We start from the raw sequence: 21,526 nt of genomic DNA, 5'->3' as shown, positions 1-21,526 counted from the left end.
TGATTAGACCAAAGATGTAAAATAAAGACACATATTTCAAAGAAAGTAGAATACAATCAAAAACCTGACCTCTGATTGGCCCATTGCGATGGGACGAGGACAAACACGTGACTATGATCATGTGACTATGATCGTCCCATTCCGCAACCTTGCGATGTCCATCCTGGCTCCGTCCGTCCAATTCCGATCGTTCATTCCCTCCCCTTTGTACCACAAGGTGGGTGATACTAGTTCCTGCAACCTCATCCGCCGCAGCAGCAAGCTTACACCGTCCCAGATGTACGCCTCCTCCGCCATCCGTGCCCGTCTGGCCACCGCCGCTGCCCGTCGTGGCTTCTCTACCACCCGCACTCAGTTCGGTAGCCCCTACCACTACGCTGAGGGACCTCGCACCAACATCCCCTTCAACCCCCTGACCAAGCACTTCTTCTGGCGCTACTGGGCCTTCATGAGTTTGTGACCCGCGAAACCTCGACCCACCGACCGCAAACTAACGTAGAATTTCCTTAGCTGTTGGTTTCGGCTCTCCCTTCGCCATTGCCGGTAAGCTTCCAATGGCCCTGAAGATGTTTTTGGTGGTATTAATGAATTGTCTCTTCTAGTCTGGCAAACCTACAAGACCAAATAAGCTCGCTTTCGTCTTTCTTACACGGCAGTACGGACGGCTTGTTAGTGCAAGACTTGAAATTGGTCCTTGAAGAAGATGGATATTATGTACAAAGTTAGAGAATAAGTTGGGATTTTTGATTACACGCTATAACTCCTCAATTGTAGTTGTATAGAAGCTGTAAAGTGTAGCTGGGGCGACGTTGAAATATAAATGAAGTCATTGGCTGAGCGGGTGTGGAAAATCAAAAATCTTTGGTTCGGCGGTTGACTTTGTATCAGTCTCGGAGCCACAACCTAGTCACACATACCACCACCCCAAGAAATCCTGCTCCGTGAGAGTGGTCCGTAATAACGACAGTACTGAGGACTTTTTGATCGCGTCTTCATATACTTACGATCTCACCGTCCCATGGCGGGGTAGAGATTCGGGACCCGGTACAAAAAAAAAAAGTTAAGACCCACCATCGAAGATGCGCAACCTCAAAAACGTGCGTCTCCAGGAGACGCGAGTCGAGGGTGACCTTCCCTTGACTGCTACTGCCTGGGACACTTCTTCGGATTCTATCGTGTGTACCTTTGGCCCATCCCAGTACAGCCCGGTCATCGAGCTCAGAAGGAAGCGCCCTGAGGTCGTTTCCGCGGAGCCGTTAAGCCCCAATGAGTTTGAGTGCATTGCATCTTGGGATGCACCATGCCCATTGCCGGACTTGCCATGCGATCGAGTCCTCTCTCTGCACTATTTTGCGGATAATTTGACTGCCTGTCTGGTGCTGGAGGGCGGTGATATTATCATGGTGCGCGAGGAGCCCCTCGAAGGAGAGGACAAGATCGAGATTCTTGGCTCAGTCGATGTGGGAATCTCAGCTGCGGCGTGGTCTCCTGATGAGGAGCTGTTGGCTATCACAACCAGAGCCAACACTTTCCTGTACATGACCAGGGAATTCGAAAATGTGGCTGAAATCACCTTCTCCCAGGCTGATATGCAGGCTTCGCAACATGTCTCTGTTGGATGGGGTAAAAGGGAGACGCAGTTCCAAGGTAAAAGGGCCAAGGCTATGCGAGACCCTACCGTCCCAGAGAAGGTAGATGCAGGCATTCTGAGCGCTTATGATGATGCCAGCACGACAATTAGCTGGCGCGGTGATGGAGCTTATGTTGCTGTGAATACTGTCGAAGAGGGTGCACGTCGCGTTATCAGAGTCTACTCCAGAGAAGGCACCTTGGATAGCGTGAGCGAACCGGTCGATGGTCTCGAGGGTGCTCTCAGTTGGCGTCCGTCAGGGAACCTCATTGCAGGAATTCAACGATTAGAAGACAGAATTGATGTTGTGTTCTTCGAAAGAAACGGTCTTCGCCATGGCCAATTTACTCTTCGCTTGACCGAGGAGGAACGCCAAACCTGGGCATCGCGCATTCTCTTGTCATGGAACATCGACTCCACAGTGCTTGCAGTCCGGTTTACAGACCGAGTTCAGCTTTGGACAACAGGCAATTACCACTACTATCTGAAGCAGGAGATTCCTATTGCGGTTGACCCCATGTCAATGAACCAATACTCCTTTGAGTGGCACCAAGAAAAGGCTCTGCGGGTTGTTGCTGGGTCATCTGGTATGCTGCTCCGAGATTATTGACCGAGAACTGGAGCTAACACTATCCAGGCTCTATTTTGGACATAGATTATGTGTTTGATATCCACCATGGCTCTACTGTGATTCCAGATGACGTTGGTGCCGTAGCTGTTATTGATGGAAGTGAGTTTCATATATCTAACACTGGCACAAAACCTTCAGAATGAGGTCTAACTTGAAGTTTACAGAAAACTTGAAATTTACTCCACTAAGACTGGCTGGTGTGCCACCTCCCATGGCCCACAATGAACTGAAACTAGAGTCCAACGTTGTTGATGTGGCGTTCAGCAAGTCTGGTAGCCGAATTGCAGTGCTAATGCAATCGAGGTTCTCGATTTTCCTCTGGTCTCTGAAGAGTCGCCCAGTTCCTATGCCGATTCTTGAGTCTAGCTATCCTTTGTCCGATGCTGCTGATAGCAGACCTCGACAAATCGCCTTCGTGGATGACAACGAGGTGTATGTGCTAAAGGACAGTTCGCCAAACACAAGTCATATTGAGCAGACCAGCTTGGAGACTCGGGAAACTCGTGTTGTCTATCAGGCATCTGAGTCCGAGCAGCTATCATCCATGTTTGCTGGAATTGGACACCGGGCTTTGTGGTTCTCACACGCGCGTCAGCCCAGTCATCCTGTTACCTACTCAACTATCGAGCTGATTGAGGGTGGTGAGATTGTTACTCCTTGGGCCGAGGGCCCCAATGTTGACACTCACTGGGCCAAAGCTGTTTCGATTTCAGATACCGAGGTAATGCTACCCGTGACTTGGGAATTGCAAGAAATTGCTGACAATGTTAGCGAATCTTAATAACGATGACACGGACCGGTGGTCTGTACGCCAATAAGCGGGTTCTTGCGAAGAACTGCACCTCCTTCTTGGTGACTCCATCGCATCTCTTGTTTACCACATCTCAACATTTACTGAAATTTGTTCATCTAAACCACGTGGACGGTATGTCGAATCTCCTATTGTGATGGCCTGGGTATCCAAGCAGCTAATGGAATGGCTATAGATATGGAAGTGCCCGAGGATACCCCGGAAACAGATGAAAGATGCAGAAGTCTTGAGCGTGGATCAAAGCTCGTATCTGTGATGCCGTCGGTATTTGGTGTCGTTCTTCAGGCGCCCCGAGGCAACATTGAGACTATCTACCCCCGTGCTCTAGTCTTGGCAGGTATTCGAACCTTCATCGACCAGAAGAAATACCGCTCTGCATTCTTGGCGTGTCGTAGCCAGATGGTGGACTTGAACATTCTCCATGACTACGCCCCGCAGCAGTTCTTGGAGAACATCCAGCTTTTTGTTGAGCAGGTCAAGAAAGTTGAATTCATCGACGACTTTCTCTCTCGTCTCAGGTAAGGAACTTACTAAATCTCAAGGAATATGAGCTAACTTCTTCTAGCGAGGAGGATGTCTCACAAACACTGTACAAAGATACACTCAAGATTTCCACGAATGAGTCTGCCGTTGTTGCTCAGCCAAATGCTCCCACTGTGCCCGCTCTCAAACCCACCAACAAAGAGGGCAAGATCAACACTATCTGCAATGCTTTCTTGGAGGTTCTGCAAAATCGCCTGGATACAAATCTACAAAACCTGATCACTGCCCACGTCTGCAAGTCACCACCCGATCTGGAAGCTGGCTTAGGACTTGTTGCACGTCTAAGGACCGAAAACCCAGAACAGGCCGATGGTGCTATTGAGCACATGTGCTTCTTGACGGATGCGAACCGTCTCTACTCTCACGCACTTGGAATTTACGACCTCGAGCTCACTCTTTTGGTTGCCCAACAGGCCCAGATGGACCCCAGAGAATATCTTCCTTTCCTGCGCAAGCTGCAGCAATTGCCTGAGACTCGCCGTCAATTTGAGATTGACAACCACCTTTCCCGCTTCACCAAGGCCCTGAAGCATCTTTTCACTCTGGGAGCTCATGAAGAGATCCTCGGGTATGTTACCAAGCACGTCTTATACAGTGAGGCCCTTGAGCTTTACAAATACCACCCAGAGCAGCAGAAAGAAATCACGCATCTCTATGCCGACTATCTCTCGGGCGAATCTAAACACAAGGATGCCGCAATTGCCTACGAGTCACTGGAGGTGTATAGTGAGGCTTATAAATCTTACCACCTGGCTCATATGTGGCGGGAGTCTCTGTACTGTGCCATGATGGCTTCACTGTCCGAGGAAGAGTTGACTGCGCATATTAATGACCTCATCCTGACTCTTGAAGAGGCTCGCGACTTTGTGTCTGCAGCAACTGTCCACGCGGATCACCTGCATGACATTGAAACAGCTGCGCAGCTTCTGTGCCGGGGCTCGAAGTTTGCCGATGCCGCCCGTCTGCTGACGCTGCACGGCAAGAAGGACCTGGTCGCAGGAATCGTCGACACCGGACTGGCGGAGGCAATGGGCTCAATGACCGATCTGCTCGCCGACTGCAAATCCCAGCTCAATGCCCAGGTGCCTCGTGTCCGCGAATTGCGCCTGCTTCGCGCTGCAGACCCTCTGGCCTTCTACGGAGGTGACCCTACAGGTGGCGAAGGTGGTATCGATATCCCCGATAACGTTTCCCTAGCCCCCACGGAAGCGACAACACTGGCCGGACGCACCATGTTTACGCGCTATACCGGGAAGACTTCATCCTCCCGTCACACCTCCAAGACTCGTCGCCGTGAAGAGCGTAAACGAGCCAAGGGTAAGAAGGGTACGGTCTACGAGGAGGAATACTTGGTTAATAGTATCCGACGACTCATGGAACGAGTCAACTCCGCTGTCAACGAGGCAGAGGCACTTGTGGATGCCCTGCTGCGTCGTGGCATGCGCGAACGTGCAGCTGCCGTCGAGAAAGCACTGGAAGATGTGTTGAAGATGTGCGCAGATTGCCGCGAGGACGTGTTTGAAATTGCGGCTGCGCCACCAAAGAAGGACGAGGACGAAGATGACGAGGGACCGGAAATCCAGATTACTTCCGGGTCTCGCGTTCTTGAGGAAAGTATGGCAGCGATCGCCACAGGTGGGGTTGCCCGGAAAGAGGCGCCTGTTGTGAAGGTGATTAAAAAGTCTTCCTTGCTGGCTTAGCGCGTGGGTTTGCTATCTGCATGGATTTATGTCGTACATGGTATATATGTTTCTCATTTTGTCAACCAGGGCCATCGAGCTGCAAATCTCGCGTAGTATAGGTACTGCAACCCTCGTGGGATCCGACTTTAAAACCCCGGAAACATAAGCAAATCCCAACCCAACCAGGTGAACATGTACATCGCTATCGTTTATCGCCACGACTTACCTCTGCAAGGGGCAATGAACAAGGCCCGCTGGTAAACCGGGTATCCGAGCATATTACCCGTCGGAACTCCGCCCTTGCATAACTTAGATTACACTAAGCAATTAGCGTCATTTCCCCTGCGATAACGATGCAAAAACAGCCCAACACTGCGGAGAAATCCTGATCCTGCCAGAGCGGGGTTGATAAGACTATGCCTACCTTGGTAATTCCACCTCTGCACCTCGCCAACAAAGCCAGTTAGTGGGCCATTTGCCGAAGCTTTTATCTTCAATCTTTATACTAGCTCGGAGCTACGCGTGGGCATGTCGGTATGTTGATGTGTCTCATACCCCATGCAGAGACCGTGCCACTATGGATCCAATCAGACCACGAGGATGTCATGATACCTTGAAATTAGTTTATCCCGCCTTTTCAGGAGTGGAGACGCTTGTTTGTCGCTAGCTATGCCGCGGTGATATGGCGGTACTGTTGCATTATGTATTTGAAGGTTCCGTTTCCCTTCTTAGTTGTGATTCCAGTGTGGGCATTTTGGACTTGTCATAATGCTTATGCGTCAAGTTTGTGTCGCTTTGGCCATTGCGGCTTTGGCTGAGGCTGCTCCCGCTACTGTTAAACATGTCTTGCATGAGAAGCGGGACCGACAGTCTTATGACTGGGTGAAAAGTGGCCGGGTTGAGAGTGATGCGATCTTGCCTGTCCGCATTGGTATGAGCCAAAACAACCTGGAAAATGGTTATGACCATCTCATGGAAGTGTGAGTGGCTGATCTAATGCATGCCTTTGTTGTCTTTGTTGCTGATTTCTACACAGCTCCCACCCAGACTCGCCCCGTTATGGAAAGTTCTGGTCTGCAGAGGAGGTGCATGATATGTTCGCTCCCTCCGATGAAGCTGTGGAGTCAATTCGGCAGTGGCTTGAAGCTAGCGGCATCCACCCGTCTCGAGTCGTTCACTCCGATAACAAGGGTTGGATTGCATTCGATGCCTATGCACATGAAGCGGAACGGTTGTTCAAGACCGAGTTCTATGAGCACGAGCACGTGGCTACTTCGAGCATGAAAGTTGGATGCGACGAGTAAGATAATTCTTGCCATTATGGGCGAAAGATCAATTTACTAAATCGAAGAACCACAGGTACCATGTTCCGGAGCATGTTCAGAGACACATTGACTACATCACACCCGGAGTCAAGCTGACCCCAGTGCTTAAGAAGCTTACCAAGGCCAAGCGGGCGTCTCAATTGATTGGTGTGAAGACCAATTCGAAGGCTGTGGCTGATGAAGAAAACTACTCGATTCCTGCCAAGGCTTTGTCCCTTGCGGAAGATCTTCAGGGCTGTGGGTACAACATGACCCCGACCTGCATTAAGGCCATGTATGATATCCCGGATGCCAAGACGGCAGTTAAGGGAAACTCTCTTGGTCTTTATGAGCAGGGTGATTACTTTGCCAAGTCGGATATCGACCTCTTTTACAAGGCGTATGCCCCGTGGGTGCCACAGGGTACCTATCCCATCCCTGCTTTGATTGATGGAGCCAATTTCTCTGTGCCAGCCTACAGCTCACTGAACACTGGTGAATCCGATATTGACATTGACATGGCGTGAGTGACAAAAACTCTGCTTCATCAATACGTACTAATCATATTCAAAGCTTCTCATTGATCTACCCCCAAACGGTGACTCTGTACCAGGTCGATGACCAGATTTACGAGCCCGAGGAGGTCGCGACCACCAACCTGTTCAACACTTTCCTTGATGCTCTCGATGGTGTATGTCTTACCTCCGCCTTTTGTAGTGACCACCGCTAATTAATCAATTTAGTCTTACTGCACATACACTGCCTACGGAGAGACAGGCGATGACCCATCCATTGACGCTGTCTACCCCGACCCAGCAGCCGGAGGCTACAAGGGCAAGCTCCAGTGCGGTGTCTATAAGCCAACCAACGTCATCAGCGCCTCCTATGGCCAGGCTGAAGCTGATCTCCCCGTCGGCTACACCAAGCGCCAGTGCAACGAGTTCATGAAGCTAGGACTCCAAGGCCACTCTATCCTTTTCGCATCTGGTGATTATGGCGTGGCCTCATTCGCCGGTGATGGCGATTCCAACGGCTGCCTGGGTCCAGACAGCAAGATTTTTAACCCGCAGTACCCCTCCAACTGCCCCTATGTCACATCCGTTGGAGGTACCATGCTTTACACTGATCAGACCGTTGATGATGCCGAGAGCGTCATGCACGCCAACCTCGGTGGCACAGCTGCCAACTTCAGTACCTCTGGAGGTTTCTCCAACTACTTCCCTCAGCCCGCGTACCAGAAGGCCACTGTGGAGAAGTACTTCAAGAAGGCCGACCTGACCTACCCCTACTACTCGGAGTTTGAAGTCGACGTCAACACCACCTCGGGACTTTACAACCGTATCGGACGTGCTTATCCCGACGTCTCGGCCAACGGTGCCAGATTCCGTGCCTACACTGACTCTTACGATTACTTCTACTATGGATCCAGTCTGGCATCGCCACTTTTTGCTTCGGTCCTGACTCTGGTAAGTTGATTTTGCACACCTTTTTATTGATATGACTGACAGTATCTAGATCAACGAGGAGCGTATCGCCAAGGGCAAGGGACCCGTTGGTTTCGTCAACCCGGTCCTGTACGCACACCCTGAGGTGCTTAATGATATCACAAACGGTACCAGTGCTGGATGTGATACCGATGGATTCGCTGCTATTGAAGGGTGAGTCTGACACCAGTCATTTCAAGCTGACAATTACTAATAGTTTCTAGATGGGACCCTGCGACTGGTCTGGGAACTCCCAACTACCCCAAGATGAAGAAGTTGTTCCTCTCACTTCCTTAGAGGATAATCACATAATGGTGGGTGATTGATTGAGACCGATAGAGGTCTTGATCGGACTGAGGCTTATTAATTCTACGGACTTTCATGTGGAGGCTCTAAGTACATAGCTGTTTCTCTCAATACACGACTCAACTGATCGAAAGGTTCGTAATGACCTCATAGCATAAGAGATCTTCACAAAATTAAAGTGACAGGTCAATCAATCTACCGAATTTGACCGAGCAGCCACCGGGCCAAACTTAATCTGTATACCCACCTCCGCACTTTGCTTGCACATATATATCATCTTTTCCGCTCAAGTTTCTCATATATAATCTGATGGACACTTTTTCAATTGCGTATCTGTTTAGGCAGCAGCGCTACTATAAAAGGCCTCTTCCTTCGATCTTTTCTACTTCCTTACCACACCACTACCCCCTCGGTCTCTCAAATGAGAGAGCACAAAACGCCAAAAAAGCTTGGCTTTTCATCTATCGACGATGAATTATGGTGACGAAAAAGGCCCCATCGCATCATGGCAATACAAAGAACTCCCCTCCCTTTTCGCTCAGGAAGCGGGGGAAAGTCACCCCAGTATCACCCGACGCGCCTTTGCAAACTCTTGACCCAGAGCCAGATCGCTGGGCTCAGCGCGGGAATAGTTCGTGGACACAACAATCAAGGCGAAAGTACTTGCTTTTAGCCATGATCGAAGAATGATCGGCTACGAACATTTGCTGGAATGAGCTCGGAAGAACGCAAAGTGTACACTCGCAACATTCGAGATCTTGACCACACAGCGTTGTTCGACCGAGACGGTCGCACGAAATTTGAAATATTTTGCCTTGCGAGATTAGAGATGCTCAGGTTCGAGGAATGGCATGGAGAGAGTGAAAGACGCTCAGGTTATACCAAGCGATATTTGACTTCACACAGATGAGACGAGGACAAGGATCATTGAATGTTCCTCGAGCAAGGAATCGACCCAGCTGACTTATGGCTGCCACCAGCATACTCATCACGAGTCATGGATAATCTCGATGTTTGTTGCTGGGGGTAGCCCAAGAAAGCCAATATTCAGGCTGTTCGTGTTCTTCCTATAGCATGAAGCCCGGAAAGACCTGCGAAAATCTGTCACCTTGAACATATCAAAGGGGCAAATGAGCTCTGAAGCCAATGAATGGAGGTTAAGGTGACCTAAGAGCGTCGAAGCAAAGTCGATCAGGAAATGTTGAGGAAGAGGCTGGATCCCTTGGTGTCTTCATTGGTGTACTGCTGACGACGCTGCCGCAAGCTTCATGGCTTCGATCTGTGTCAACTGTTCTACCAGTGGCGAAAGCCTCTCTTGACACCACATTAAGATCGAATGGAAAGGGGAACATCAAGTGTGCAGTGATTTGCCGAAATATGACCTCCTGGTACACGGAAAAATGAAGGGCACGGTGGCTCGTTGATTTTCAGGATGTCAAGTTCGGTCACCTCACCGAATCCGAGAAAGGCAGTATGAATTCACCAACCATGATATGGACTACATCGAACTATACCACAAAATCATTCGAGGTAATTCCTGGATGTACAACAATGAGGACTGCCTGAACATGGGAGGTGCTCGCGTTATTATACGACGACGAGGGAGCAGCAAATCTTACATCAACACGCACTCTACCATGAGCGAGAATATAGATGGGGTTCCAAAGTCGTGGTCCCAGAGGAGGACTTTGTGCCACGAAAACCAAAAATGCGACAGTTTTCTCAGGAGAAATTTGAAGTGGATATATATTCGCAACAAGTGCGTGCACAACAACGTCGGAACCTAGGGATATGTTGATGGGATGCCAAAAATCGCGGATTACCAGTTGCACCACTTTGACAATTCACGCGGATAATGCCTTGAAGGTCTCCTGCATCTAATCATCAAGTAGGGGACCTCGGGAATGATCTCGAGACAATCAGGGAAACACTCTGGAAGCGTGCCAACACAAGAGACTACAATCAGGCCGCCAACGTATTGCAGATACATGGTGTTACCGATGAGCTCAACTAGGCCGTCGAGGCTAAAGACGACGGTCCCATTAGAGACGCCACCTACAGCGTTAGGTCGAAACTGTCACGGAATGAGAAGAAAAATGCGCCAACTTTGAAAATTCTGGAGCAAGACAGGTGCCTTGATCAAGGCTAAGTATGAGAGAATCACGTTCGGCAGCGGATTTCATGGTCATTCGATATGGTTCTTTACGGGGAGTTTATGCATCAAACATGGCCCCCTTTTTCTTCTTTACTGCGCAGCGGCGCCTAGCTTGTGCAATAAGCATGGGTATCTACTACTGGGGGATTTGTGGTCCTCAGGAACAAGAGCATATCTCGAGATGGTGAATTCACCGACAAACCTAATGAAGCCTCTACTGCCACGTTTGTTTACTTAGAATTCAATATGGTGGAATGTGGCTATGATTACTTCGACATGATGCCATAGTTTCAATTTTATCTTTCTTATCTTTCTTGCAGCTAGCTTTTCACTTCAGATAAACTCACTTGGGTAAAGGTCTTTCTCCCCATCTCTTGTCACCCCCACTCTCCAAGCCCGCCTTGATTCCGCGATGAATGAACAAGCAAGAAAGAGGGAACAAGCAAAACAGAGGGACGAGAGATCAAGGAATAAAGACCTGAGAAGGATCAGGATGACGTGGAAACGTATAGCAGCTTGTGAATCGTTCTTCCTATCACCCTCTGACTTGCAACGCCTCGGTGTGGAAGCACGTCAAGTAGAAAACACAGACGACGGTGATCCGCAATTTGAGCCACGTTTCTTCGAGCCCCACCCGGCAGCGGGTGTACTCCAGCAATACCCAATCGACCCTGCTGCGCCGCCGAGCAACGATAGGATGACAATGCCCTTGTGGTGCATTCCTACGCTTCAAGAAGCCCTTGCCACAGTACAAGAGAGGTTTACAAAACCAGAAGACCCTCTCAAAGCGGCTCGCGAGTTAGTGGAAGAAAAGAGCGAACACTGGCACTCGTTTGACCACCACCAACGTGCTTTTCGCCTTCATCTATACATCACATCTGAGCTTGATGCAAGACGAAAAGGTGGCCCCCCAGGTTTGACTCTTCAAATTTTCGAAACTGTAAAGCAGTTTATGTACGTGAAAGACATCCTTGCCCACGCTGATTTTATGATAATATTAACCTTGTCGAACAGATTTGATGAAAGCCTGATGCGACAGGGTGGACTTACCTCAGTGGTCTGGAAACACCACATCTTTCACGAAGAATGGGATTATATCTGTCACCTCCCACTTGCCTTTTGCACTATAGAAGCGAGAGTCGACGGGATTCTTTCCGATCAGAAAATTAATATCCATGAGATGAGAGCTATCATGAGAATGAATAGAATCAGATTTCGCGGGTCTCATCAACATTCTATCTACCCGTTTAGTGTGTATAGTCCATTTGATGTACGAAAAAACAACAACTGAATTTGTACCTCCAGTTCCTACTCATGACATATATGGGCAAACAACAGGGCCGGACCACACAAATCGTCGTTCAAGATGGGCGAATAACGATACAATACTCCAAGCTCTGGAGCTTCGAGGTCAGGGATACCGCGCCGGTGGAAATTTTCATTCGCTACAGACTGAGTCGATTTGTTGGGTTTGAGGCCAGAGGGGAATACAGTGCGACTCTGGAAGCCCCGTGAGGTCGATAGTATCGTTGGAACTTACGGATCATGGGCGGTATGAGCTTTTAACCACGTCGCATAGACCTTGGATCTGTCCAGTAAGGGAAGCATCCCGTTTCAATTCGTAGCTTGAATCACGCTTGACTAAATCCGCATTAGCGGATTATGATCACAAAGATAACAGCAAATTATTACAAGGTAACACGCGTCCTTATCAAAGACCTAAATACCAACCCGTTTAAGTAGATAAATCTCACGTCTCCACGTTGATCTCTCGGATACCTCCAACCTTCGCACTCTATTCTACTCACAATATACCAAATCACATTCCATCGAAACAAAAGCCATAATGCATACCGATACCTTTCACCTATACTCATACTACTGCTCATCATGCTGCCAACGGATCATCATCGCCGCCCATCTCAAGGGCATCCCCCTCGAATTCACCTACATCGACCTCGGTGCTAAAGAGCACAAAACCGACGAATACAAACAGTACAACCCCAGCGGTAGCGTGCCCACATTAGTAGTGACCAGCTCGAACGGCGAAAAGACCATCATCCGCCAATCGATGACGATTTTGGAATATTTCGAGGAGAGATTCCCAGACACGACTCCACTTTTCCCTCCCGCATTGCGGGATCGGCTGTGGGTACGCGATCTAGTGAACATCATCGCTATCGATACGCAACCCCCCACAAATTCCCGTATCACACAGCGGGTGAAGTCCATCCGAGGACAGCTTGATGACCAGGTCGATTTCGCCAGACAGGTCTTTACCGATGGATTCCAGGCCTATGAGAGGCTAATGCTTGAGCATGCTGGAGAAGGGGGTTTTTCTTTTTCGTTTGGTGGCTCTGTCTCCATGGCAGATGTGGTTCTGGTCCCCGCTGTTGATCAAGCTTTGATGTACCGATTAGACTTGGATTTTGTGCCTAATGTCAAGCGGATCTATCATGCTCTTAAGGCACTGGAGTCTTTCAAGGCTGCTGATTGGCGGAATCAGGGGGATACACCGGAGAAATTCCGCAACCAGGAGTCTTAAGTCCTTTTTAGCCAATTGATCTGGTTTACATGCTGCTGTGGTGTCTTCTGTCAGTACTTTTCGTGTTCCTCGAGCTGTGGGGCTTCTGATTGGAGGTTCTGTATCCTTAGGAATGCTTAAGTTTGTTGCCGTTTTAGGACTAGCGTCAAACCCCGGTCCAAAAGCCGACAAAATCCGCCGAAGACCGATCACTCTTGCTATGGGCTGATGCTGCTCTCTCACGGCTTTCGGACTTTGATATAGAGCTATTTCACGTTGTTATAAGAGTCACACGATATCTTCTAACATCAAACCTTTTCTCTATTCACACCTCATAATAAGTCAACCCATTGACCTTAAATCGGTTTCACCGAAACAATGACGTCTCAACTACTTGGTTTCCGCATCGCACAAGCCATTGGTATATCTGGTGCAGCTTGGTTGTCTGGTATGTATATCCTCAAAATATTAAAGCTCAAGGGCTCGTGACTATACCCGGCTTTGATAGCATTGTCTGTTTGAGTGAATCCTGACCTAATATATAGGAAACATTGCTGCGTTAAGCACAATCACCGTACCTGCGCTGGTTCAATCCCAAAACGAAGACCATAAATCTCCGAGTCTCCTAACAAAGCAATGGAGAACCCTTTACGAGATCGGAAAAAAGAAGAATCCGCCAATTGCAGCCGCAGTTGCCTCCTCCTTGGCCTACCTGGCATGGTCTGTTCGCCAAGGGGGTCCTTTATACAAGACGACTGTATACAGTCGAAGTGGTCTTTATCTTGCTGCTGCTGCCCTTACTATCGGCATTGTTCCCTACACACTCATCTGTATGACTGGGACAAACAGTGCCCTTATGAAGAAAGCAGAGTCAACATCTGATGCCGACAAAGGGGTTTCGGATTTGGTTGAGCGGTGGAATACCTTGAATCTGGGCCGATCTGTCTTTCCTTTGGCTGGGGCTATTTGTGCAATTGTTGCAACCATTCTATGATCTATGGGCCTGTGTATGGGAAGAAAGCAGAACTCCTACTCCGGTTAGAAAAGCCGATGGTGTGCTGGATAAACTGCTCTTTTCATTTGATATGATTGGAGGATCAAACTGTATATATATGTGATTTTCTCTCAATATATAACGCTATTTTCATTAAAGCTTGGATTCCAACTGAGCAAGGTTGACCCAACAACGCTTCTCCCAACTCTCCTTGGCCTTCTCTGCCAGCTGAAGACCTTTAGCCCCCTCCAATAGATTATACTGCCATGGTTCATCCTTGACAACATGCTGAAGAAACATTGTCCACTGAGTCTTGAAGGCATTTTCAAGCATCTCACGATCAGGAACCTTACTCCACCCATCCTTATAGTCAACCGTACCAGCGACATCAGGATTCCAAGTCGGCCGCGGTGTCACACTTTCATGTTGAACAACACAATCCCGCAGACCCGCCACGGCACTGCCTTTCGTGCCGTCCACCTGGATAGTAAGAAGATCGTCTCGACGCACACGAACAGCCCAGGAAGAGTTGAACTGCACAATAACGCCATTCTTCAACTCAAACGTCGCATAAGCACTGTCATCAGCAGTGCAGTCATATGCCTCGCCTTGCTCATCACGTCGCTTCTTGATATGAGTCGCACCAAGACAAGAAACGGACTTGATCTCGCCAAATAGGGAGTTGATTACATAGTGCCAGTGACAAAACATATCCGAGATAATACCGCCACCTTCCTCCTTCCGGTAGTTCCAGCTAGGACGTTGGCAGACAACATTCTCCCCATCAAAGACCCAGTACCCGAATTCACCACGGACGGACAAAATCTCTCCAAAGAAGCCGCTGTCCACGAGACCTTTCAGCTTCACAAGGCCAGGCAACCAAAGCTTGTCCTGCACAACACCGTTCTTCACGCCCGCCTTCTCTGCAATTTGAGAAAGCTCGAGCGCCTCGGCTGTCGTAACGGCGGTTGGCTTTTCACAGTAAATATGCTTGCCCGCCGCGACGGCCTTTTTGACTGCATCTTGTCGTAAAGATGTGACCTGCGCATCGAAGTAGACTGTGTTTTGTGGATCGGCCAATGCGGCATCCAGATCTGTTGTGACTCGCTCGATTCCGTGTTTTTTCGCGAGAGTTTCAAGTTTTGCAAGGTTCCTACCGACCAAGATAGGGTCAGGCATGATGATCTCACCATCGGTAGTGGTAATGCCGCCCTCGGCTCGGATAGCGCAGATAGATCGGATAAGGTGCTGGTTCGTCCCCATGCGTCCGGTAACGCCGTTCATAATGATTCCAACATTGTGGACCTTGACTGAAGACATGGTGGGTTTGCGGCTTCTGATGACAGGATGCTCGAAGTTTAAAGGTTGAACTTGTTGCAATTATCACAGTGAGATTTTCGAGAGGTCAAAATTGAGTTCCGGATATTGCTTTATCTTTATAATAATCCGGTTAAAAGAAAAAAAAACACCAATATTCGTCGAATTGTCAGACTGCAGTAGTCAAACCTCGCATCTATCCAAGTCCGAGTGTATAATTCCGAAGCCGACAAGTCCGAGCAGTTAAGTGGAACCTTCATCGGCAGAACGCATTACCGCACCACCAACAACGCGGTTAAGACTAAAGCTGGAGATCATGGGGAAAACGAACTCCACTTGGCCCCGCTTTGTATTCATCGGCATTCTGGCCGTTCCACTATAAATATCCGGCCTTTTTACTCAAGGTTTACTTTTCCTATTCTGATTTCTACATCACCTTCTACGAATCATCATGCGCGACGGAAAGAAGACTGTGTTGGTCATCAATGGCCCAAATCTCAATCTCCTGGGAACTCGTGAGCCCGAAATTTACGGACATGAGACCCTAGCAGATGTCGAGGCAGCCGGAAAAAAGCAAGGAAACGAGCACAACGCCACTGTGGACTTTTTCCAGAGGTACGTCCTACCCTTACTTCGCTTGCACCATGACTACCTGACTATCATTGATTCTAATATTGATCATCTAGTAACTGGGAGGGTGCCATCGTTGACCGAATCCAAGAAGCCCGAACGGATGGGACGGACGGAATCGTTCTGAACCCTGGTGGATTCACACACACCTCTGTTGCGATCCGGGATGCCCTTCTTGGTGTTTCCATACCCTTTATTGAATTGCATGTGTCGAATATTCATGCTAGAGAGGAGTGGAGACATCATTCTTACTTCCAGGATAAGGCTAAGGCGATCATTGTAAGTGCACTTCTCTGCCGTGTTGATCTTTTTAGGTTCTGTGGCTGACATTTATACTTTTAGGCTGGCTGTGGTGTACAGGGATATGAGTATGCGATTGATCTTGTTATACAGAAGTTCCCAGTGAAAAATTAAACTATTGAGTGATTAATGAGTTTACCTAGTGGGGTATCTGGGCTCTAGGCCACCGTATATATTGTCAAGCAGTAATTTAATCTAATTTAGATTGAATGTTGCCTTTCCCAGGCACATTTCAAGAATTCACTGAAGAACATACCGCTATAATTCCCCGTGGTCTCCAGATCTCTCAACGAGGACATCTAAATCAGATATGCTCGCACCTCACCATTCCCCCATGCGCAAATCGAAAAAAATACCACCAGGTCAAACACTGAGTATCTCAAGAACAATGCATGAAATGTTCCACTAGAGAATTTAATATCCCCCAGCGCATGTCGAGTACTACGCCTCCAGTAATGGTCCAATAGAATTTCTTTATCCTATGCAACTACCCAGAGCTACTGATCGCTAGTTACACGAAGGTCTCAAAACACTCCCATTGGCAAGGACCCTGTGTTATCAGCACTGTGATATCTCAAACTGTGGGTAATCCTCATCAGTTCGAGATGCAGTATACTGAGTATTTCCAGGGTTCCAGGCAAGGTGACACCACATTTTGGAAGCCAAGGTCAGATACTACCCGACACATGCATGCCATGAATTGCGGGAATAGAAGATTGCTTGATTATATATAAGCTTCTATACTCCTCCCAGCGACTTAAAAGAACCGAGATCCAACGGGAAAAGTCCATATAAGCCGAGCCAATCCCTGCTTTCAAATCCGTAAGCCGATATTTCTTGAAAAGGGGGCAATTGAACTAAGTCTGCCTCTGATTATGCATCTGCCGAGTGGTGTCTTGGCTCTTTTCTTACTGGGCAGTGCACTATCTACAGAGACCATCAAATGCAGTTGCAACGGAGGCTTCAGTACCTCTAAGCATGCATGTGAAAGAATTGGGGCAGTCTTTGGGCCAACTGAGTGTGGGTTCGATGGGTGCTGTGTTAGGGCTGGACAAGAACAGAAAAGATTCATCGATACATGTCATTCATTGGGGTATGGATTTAGGCGATGCGATGATTGTGCAAAGTGTTGAGACTTGCACTTGCTCACTGAAGGTTTTCATTCGTGAAGAAATTATATGTAATTGAAATTCGAGTATTTTTGGCTTCAAAGCAAAGAATATACCAAGCTGAAATGCATTTTTATAAAAGCCCGAAATAAGATAGATACAATGAAAGACATTTGTATCGTCATTGCGATGACTGGAGTATTATTCCTTCACAGAAGGAAAGGGGGTATTATCCAAGTCGCTTGTAGCAATATTGTTGTATCGTAATATGACCGCTGGTCTTCTTACTGGTTGACCATCTCGCCGGTCTCGGTCACAAGGTGGTCCTCGACGGAGATAGGACCCTCACCGACACCGGTCAGGATAACGCGGCTGATGCCGTTCTTCAAGACATCCAAGACACGGGGGTCGGTCTTCTCCAGGGAAACACCGGAGGTGACATTGGCCAGGGGCTCGTAGAAAGGACCGTCCCAGCCGCCAGCGGTGGCGCCCAAGATGGACTTGATGGTACCGGCGACCAGCTCGGTATCCTTCTCCTCGTAGTAGATCACAGAGTTGGGACCAGCATCGTAGGTGTAAGCAGCAACAGTGCGGCCAACGGCGTTGTTGATGTCATGCACCAGGCGGACAGCAGCACGCGAAACATCGTTCATGTAGAAGATTGGGGGCCACGAGTCGAGACAAGTAGCGTGGAAGGTGTTAGAATCACGCATGGTGATCTCAGCGAACTTGGGGAAGTCCTTGTCACGAATGGCCTCCTCAATGGCGGTCATGCGCTCGGGAACAACGGACGACACACGCTGAGCGAAAAGCTCGGAGGTAGCGACAGTGGTCTGCATACCCTCGGTGCTGGAAACATCCTTCTTCTCGGCGCTGACAACGAGGACGATAGCCCGCATCTCGGGCCAGTGGGATGCCGGGGCAACCTCCTCAGCCAGACTGTCAGTTCCATCGGCGAGTTCTCCTGTGCGCCATGCGACATAACCGCCCATCAAGGAACGACAGGCAGAGCCCGATCCTTGGCGAGCAATGCGGCTCAGCTCACGGGGAGACTGGGGCAGCTGGTACAGATCGGCAACGGCACGAACCAGAGCAGCAAAACCAGCAGCGGAACTGGCCAGGCCAGCTGCGGTGGGGAAGTTGTTCTCAGAGACAATTCGGAGAGGGTAAGAAGAGAGCTTGGGCAGCGAGGAATCCGCATCCTCCAGGGATTTGCGGAGAGTACGGAGGCTGGAGATGCAAGCAAGAGTGCGCTTGGAGGACTGGATCTCTTGAGGCTTGCCGTTCAAGTTGAGGGTATCCTCGGTAGGATAGGAGGGAGAACACGAGGCGGTAGTCAGGGTGCGAAGGGACTTTTGCGAGAGAGTCACCGATAGAGAAGAGTTAGTGGGAAGGTTGAGAGTGGTATCGCGCTTGCCCCAGTACCTAGAGTTTCGATTGTCAGCATTGGTACGCCAATGTTTGGAAGTCAGCTGAGGGGCATGAGGGGCACTGTAACTAACTTGATCACAGCAATGTTGACAGGGGCAGTGGTAGTGGCCCGGAAAACGGGCTGGCTGGATGAAGTGGCCATTTTGGAAGTAAATTATTTCAGAGAAAACGAAATCGATCCAAAATTCCCCGAGGCAATGATATCTAGAAAGTTAAAGGGGGGTTTGTTGGGGACTCAATACTGGAATACTAGTGTCAGTTGGGCGGTGAGAACAAATTTATTGATCACTAGTTCCTACAGTGCCGATCATTAATCTGCAGTTTCCAATCACCCCCAGTCCTGACATTCCGATTTCCAATAGCCACCCAATCATCACCATGGGTGCTGGCGCAAGTACCCCATCTGCAACTGCAGAGCCACCGGCAGCGACATGCCCCGTGGACCATAAGACTCGCGAGGTTTGGTTGCAACAACATGCCAATTCACCTCATCCTCCCACCCCCGGATCTGCTCCAGAGGCGGGCCAGACACCAGCCAAGTTGCAAAGACCGCTATCAACGGACCGAGAAGTTAGCGGTATACCACGCGCTGGCGAAGCTGCGAAGGCCTGCCCCGAAGGCAATAAACAAGTTCCGTCCGCATACGCCTCTTCCGCAAACGCCGCGTCGCATGGGTGCCCGTCTAACGCCGAGTCCGAAACTGGCCGTGATGAAGCAACAGGCAATTGGATCTATCCATCTGAAAAACAATTCTTTGAAGCCTTGATGCGCAAGGGCAATACTCCCAATTCTACCTCCACGGCTTCCGAATTAGCAACTTCTGTCGCTTCAATCATCCCCATTCACAACGCTGTCAACGAGCGTGCATGGAAACAGATCCAGGATTGGGAAACTAAGGGACCATCATCGGATCCAGGAAGCAAAAAATGCGGTGGGCCTAAACTATACTCATTCCGTGGACTTGGAGTTGATCCCGAGTACCTAAGCCCTCGTGCGCGGATTAACGGATGGCTTGGTTACCAACGTCCATTTGATCGACATGACTGGGTCGTTGAGCGTTGCAATGGAGAACACATTGAATATGTGATTGATTTCTACCAAGGAAAACCTACAAGCAATGGAGGCCAGGGCCTAGCAGGAAACGCTGGGCCAGAGAAGCTCAGCTTCTTTTTGGATGTGCGGCCGAAATTGAACTCTTATGAAGGATGGAGGTTGAGGTTCAACCGCTTTGTTGGCCTGTGATACCTGACTTTCCAGTTTTGATTATTCGTGGCAGAGTTGATGCCCTCAGTTATAGCAAGGCGAAAACGGAGCATGGGCATGGTTGGGCCCCAAGCGTCAGATGTATAATTTATGTATAACCACACTATGTACGATACTGCATTAGAGGATCGAAGACCAAGGAATTGATTTCTCCATTCACTCATAAAACGCCATTGATGAGATGGACAATGAAAAACGAAAATTGTATTCAACGGAGGCCCGCGGAATGCCGGGACTATATCATGCATGAGGGATATCGTGTGTAACCATAACAGAGGGATAAAAGAGATCGCCAAATTCAAGTCAAACCAGGGGTGTAGAGCAAGCACATCTATCCAAGAACAATTGCAAGCACAATGATAAGCAAGATAACAGCGAGGATAACAAATAAGCAGCATGCCTTGTTGCGCGCATTCTTCTGGTATCGGCTGGCACTGCGCAGTTCAACATTCGCGCCTCGTGTGTCCTGGGTGACGTTCTGAACGTTTTCACTAATGATATCAAGCTGCCCGCCTTGCTCACCAACAATGTGGGCAACATCTCGGAACAATTCGTTCAATTCGCCAACACTTTGCTCGATATTGCGAATCTCTTCCTCCCGCTCGATGATCAAAGTCTCTTGGAAATCCACCTCTCCCTGGTTGGCCAATCGTGGCTGTTCCAGCAGTTGCTGTTCTTGGAGCTGAACATCGGCATCTCCAGATGGATGGTCGCCATCCTCGATAGCGGTACGGGCAGCTACAGCAGATGCGCGTTGCTTTTCTAAAGCCCGACGCTGGACAGTCTGGAATTCATCCAGATTGGCTTTGAATTCAGATGACAGCTTTTGCTGAGTCCATTTCTGAGAAGGCTGTAGTAGTATGAGTTAATGAATTGGAATCTAAAAGTTGTTCAGCCTGAGACATACATTGACGTCCTCCCATGTTTGAATCTTCTTGAGACCTTCTCCTGCTTCCTTGAACCCCGCTCGAGTCTCCTCGAGAAGGTTATGGACTCGTTCGCGTACTCGCTCGGTGTCCCGCTTTGTACCAAGGAGGGCAATCTGACTCGACAGGCGAGTAGTGTTGGATGTTAATGAGAAGATCTGATCGGATAGCGACTCCGCAAGATGGTCGAAGCCAGGATCGTCGCGGTACTGCGGGTCATCATCCCGGCGCATGGTGGTAGGCTGGGCCTCCAGCGAGCTCAAGCGATCAAAAGACATGCTGGCTGATGTTAACTAAGGAAAAAGAATGACCAGCGACGAAACTCCGCAGATCAAGTGAAGATGCCGCTGATTGTTCTGCCTGCTGCAACGGAAATGCAGGTCAACTCACATGACGTATCATTCCACGCTTGCCCTCATTTAGACTAGTGTATATTATGCCTGAGCCACATATGTATTATATAATGGAAGATCCGTCCATCCAAAT

At 49.0% G+C, this 21,526-nt stretch overlaps 11 protein-coding genes across 11 annotated transcripts; 8 read left to right on the top strand and 3 right to left on the bottom strand.

Annotated features, from left to right (window-relative positions):
• Positions 1–88: 88 nt before the first annotated feature.
• Positions 89–628, top strand: N7503_000831 (cytochrome c oxidase VIIc family protein; the record flags this gene model as incomplete). The annotated part of the gene is made up of 4 exons (XM_057060392.1): positions 89–217; positions 278–452; positions 511–543; positions 603–628. The coding sequence occupies 4 exons, from the start codon at positions 89–91 to the stop codon at positions 626–628; spliced, it is 363 nt and encodes a 120-aa protein (XP_056927315.1).
• A 451-nt stretch (positions 629–1,079) lies between these two features.
• N7503_000830 (Elongator subunit IKI3) lies at positions 1,080–5,315 on the top strand (the record flags this gene model as incomplete). The annotated part of the gene is made up of 6 exons (XM_057060391.1): positions 1,080–2,217; positions 2,268–2,360; positions 2,426–2,982; positions 3,033–3,186; positions 3,248–3,590; positions 3,638–5,315. 6 exons carry the CDS (start codon positions 1,080–1,082, stop codon positions 5,313–5,315), a joined length of 3,963 nt encoding a protein of 1,320 aa, XP_056927314.1.
• Positions 5,316–6,065: 750 nt separating this feature from the next.
• N7503_000829 (S53 family peptidase) lies at positions 6,066–8,382 on the top strand (the record flags this gene model as incomplete). Its single annotated transcript, XM_057060390.1, has 7 exons — positions 6,066–6,277; positions 6,334–6,597; positions 6,657–7,124; positions 7,175–7,292; positions 7,345–8,067; positions 8,117–8,259; positions 8,310–8,382. 7 exons carry the CDS (start codon positions 6,066–6,068, stop codon positions 8,380–8,382), a joined length of 2,001 nt encoding a protein of 666 aa, XP_056927313.1.
• Positions 8,383–10,958: 2,576 nt separating this feature from the next.
• Positions 10,959–12,061, top strand: N7503_000828 (uncharacterized protein; the record flags this gene model as incomplete). The annotated part of the gene is made up of 2 exons (XM_057060389.1): positions 10,959–11,816; positions 11,852–12,061. The coding sequence occupies 2 exons, from the start codon at positions 10,959–10,961 to the stop codon at positions 12,059–12,061; spliced, it is 1,068 nt and encodes a 355-aa protein (XP_056927312.1).
• Positions 12,062–12,392: 331 nt separating this feature from the next.
• On the top strand, positions 12,393–13,091 carry N7503_000827 (Maleylacetoacetate isomerase; the record flags this gene model as incomplete). The annotated part of the gene is made up of 1 exon (XM_057060388.1): positions 12,393–13,091. The coding sequence occupies one exon, from the start codon at positions 12,393–12,395 to the stop codon at positions 13,089–13,091; it is 699 nt and encodes a 232-aa protein (XP_056927311.1).
• Positions 13,092–13,448: 357 nt separating this feature from the next.
• N7503_000826 (anthrone oxygenase family protein) lies at positions 13,449–14,064 on the top strand (the record flags this gene model as incomplete). The annotated part of the gene is made up of 2 exons (XM_057060387.1): positions 13,449–13,518; positions 13,616–14,064. 2 exons carry the CDS (start codon positions 13,449–13,451, stop codon positions 14,062–14,064), a joined length of 519 nt encoding a protein of 172 aa, XP_056927310.1.
• Positions 14,065–14,217: 153 nt separating this feature from the next.
• On the bottom strand, positions 14,218–15,384 carry N7503_000825 (Gfo/Idh/MocA family protein; the record flags this gene model as incomplete). The annotated part of the gene is made up of 1 exon (XM_057060386.1): positions 14,218–15,384. The coding sequence occupies one exon, from the start codon at positions 15,382–15,384 to the stop codon at positions 14,218–14,220; it is 1,167 nt and encodes a 388-aa protein (XP_056927309.1).
• A 448-nt stretch (positions 15,385–15,832) lies between these two features.
• N7503_000824 (type II 3-dehydroquinate dehydratase) lies at positions 15,833–16,425 on the top strand (the record flags this gene model as incomplete). Its single annotated transcript, XM_057060385.1, has 3 exons — positions 15,833–15,996; positions 16,068–16,290; positions 16,354–16,425. 3 exons carry the CDS (start codon positions 15,833–15,835, stop codon positions 16,423–16,425), a joined length of 459 nt encoding a protein of 152 aa, XP_056927308.1.
• Positions 16,426–17,704: 1,279 nt separating this feature from the next.
• On the bottom strand, positions 17,705–18,993 carry mvd1 (diphosphomevalonate decarboxylase MVD1; the record flags this gene model as incomplete). Its single annotated transcript, XM_057060384.1, has 2 exons — positions 17,705–18,845; positions 18,923–18,993. The coding sequence occupies 2 exons, from the start codon at positions 18,991–18,993 to the stop codon at positions 17,705–17,707; spliced, it is 1,212 nt and encodes a 403-aa protein (XP_056927307.1).
• Positions 18,994–19,229: 236 nt separating this feature from the next.
• Positions 19,230–20,093, top strand: N7503_000822 (cytochrome c1 heme lyase CYT2; the record flags this gene model as incomplete). Its single annotated transcript, XM_057060383.1, has 1 exon — positions 19,230–20,093. One exon carries the CDS (start codon positions 19,230–19,232, stop codon positions 20,091–20,093), a length of 864 nt encoding a protein of 287 aa, XP_056927306.1.
• Positions 20,094–20,445: 352 nt separating this feature from the next.
• N7503_000821 (SNAP receptor PEP12) lies at positions 20,446–21,318 on the bottom strand (the record flags this gene model as incomplete). The annotated part of the gene is made up of 2 exons (XM_057060382.1): positions 20,446–20,964; positions 21,022–21,318. The coding sequence occupies 2 exons, from the start codon at positions 21,316–21,318 to the stop codon at positions 20,446–20,448; spliced, it is 816 nt and encodes a 271-aa protein (XP_056927305.1).
• Between the last annotated feature and the right edge of the window lie 208 nt (positions 21,319–21,526).

This window comes from Penicillium pulvis (genome assembly GCF_028828015.1).
Source record: "Penicillium pulvis strain IBT 33274 chromosome Unknown contig_10_segment0_segment0, whole genome shotgun sequence".
NCBI classification, from domain to species: Eukaryota; Fungi; Ascomycota; class Eurotiomycetes; order Eurotiales; family Aspergillaceae; genus Penicillium; species Penicillium pulvis.
Note: the sequence above shows the minus strand (reverse complement) of the source record. Positions and strands in the feature narration are given on the sequence as shown.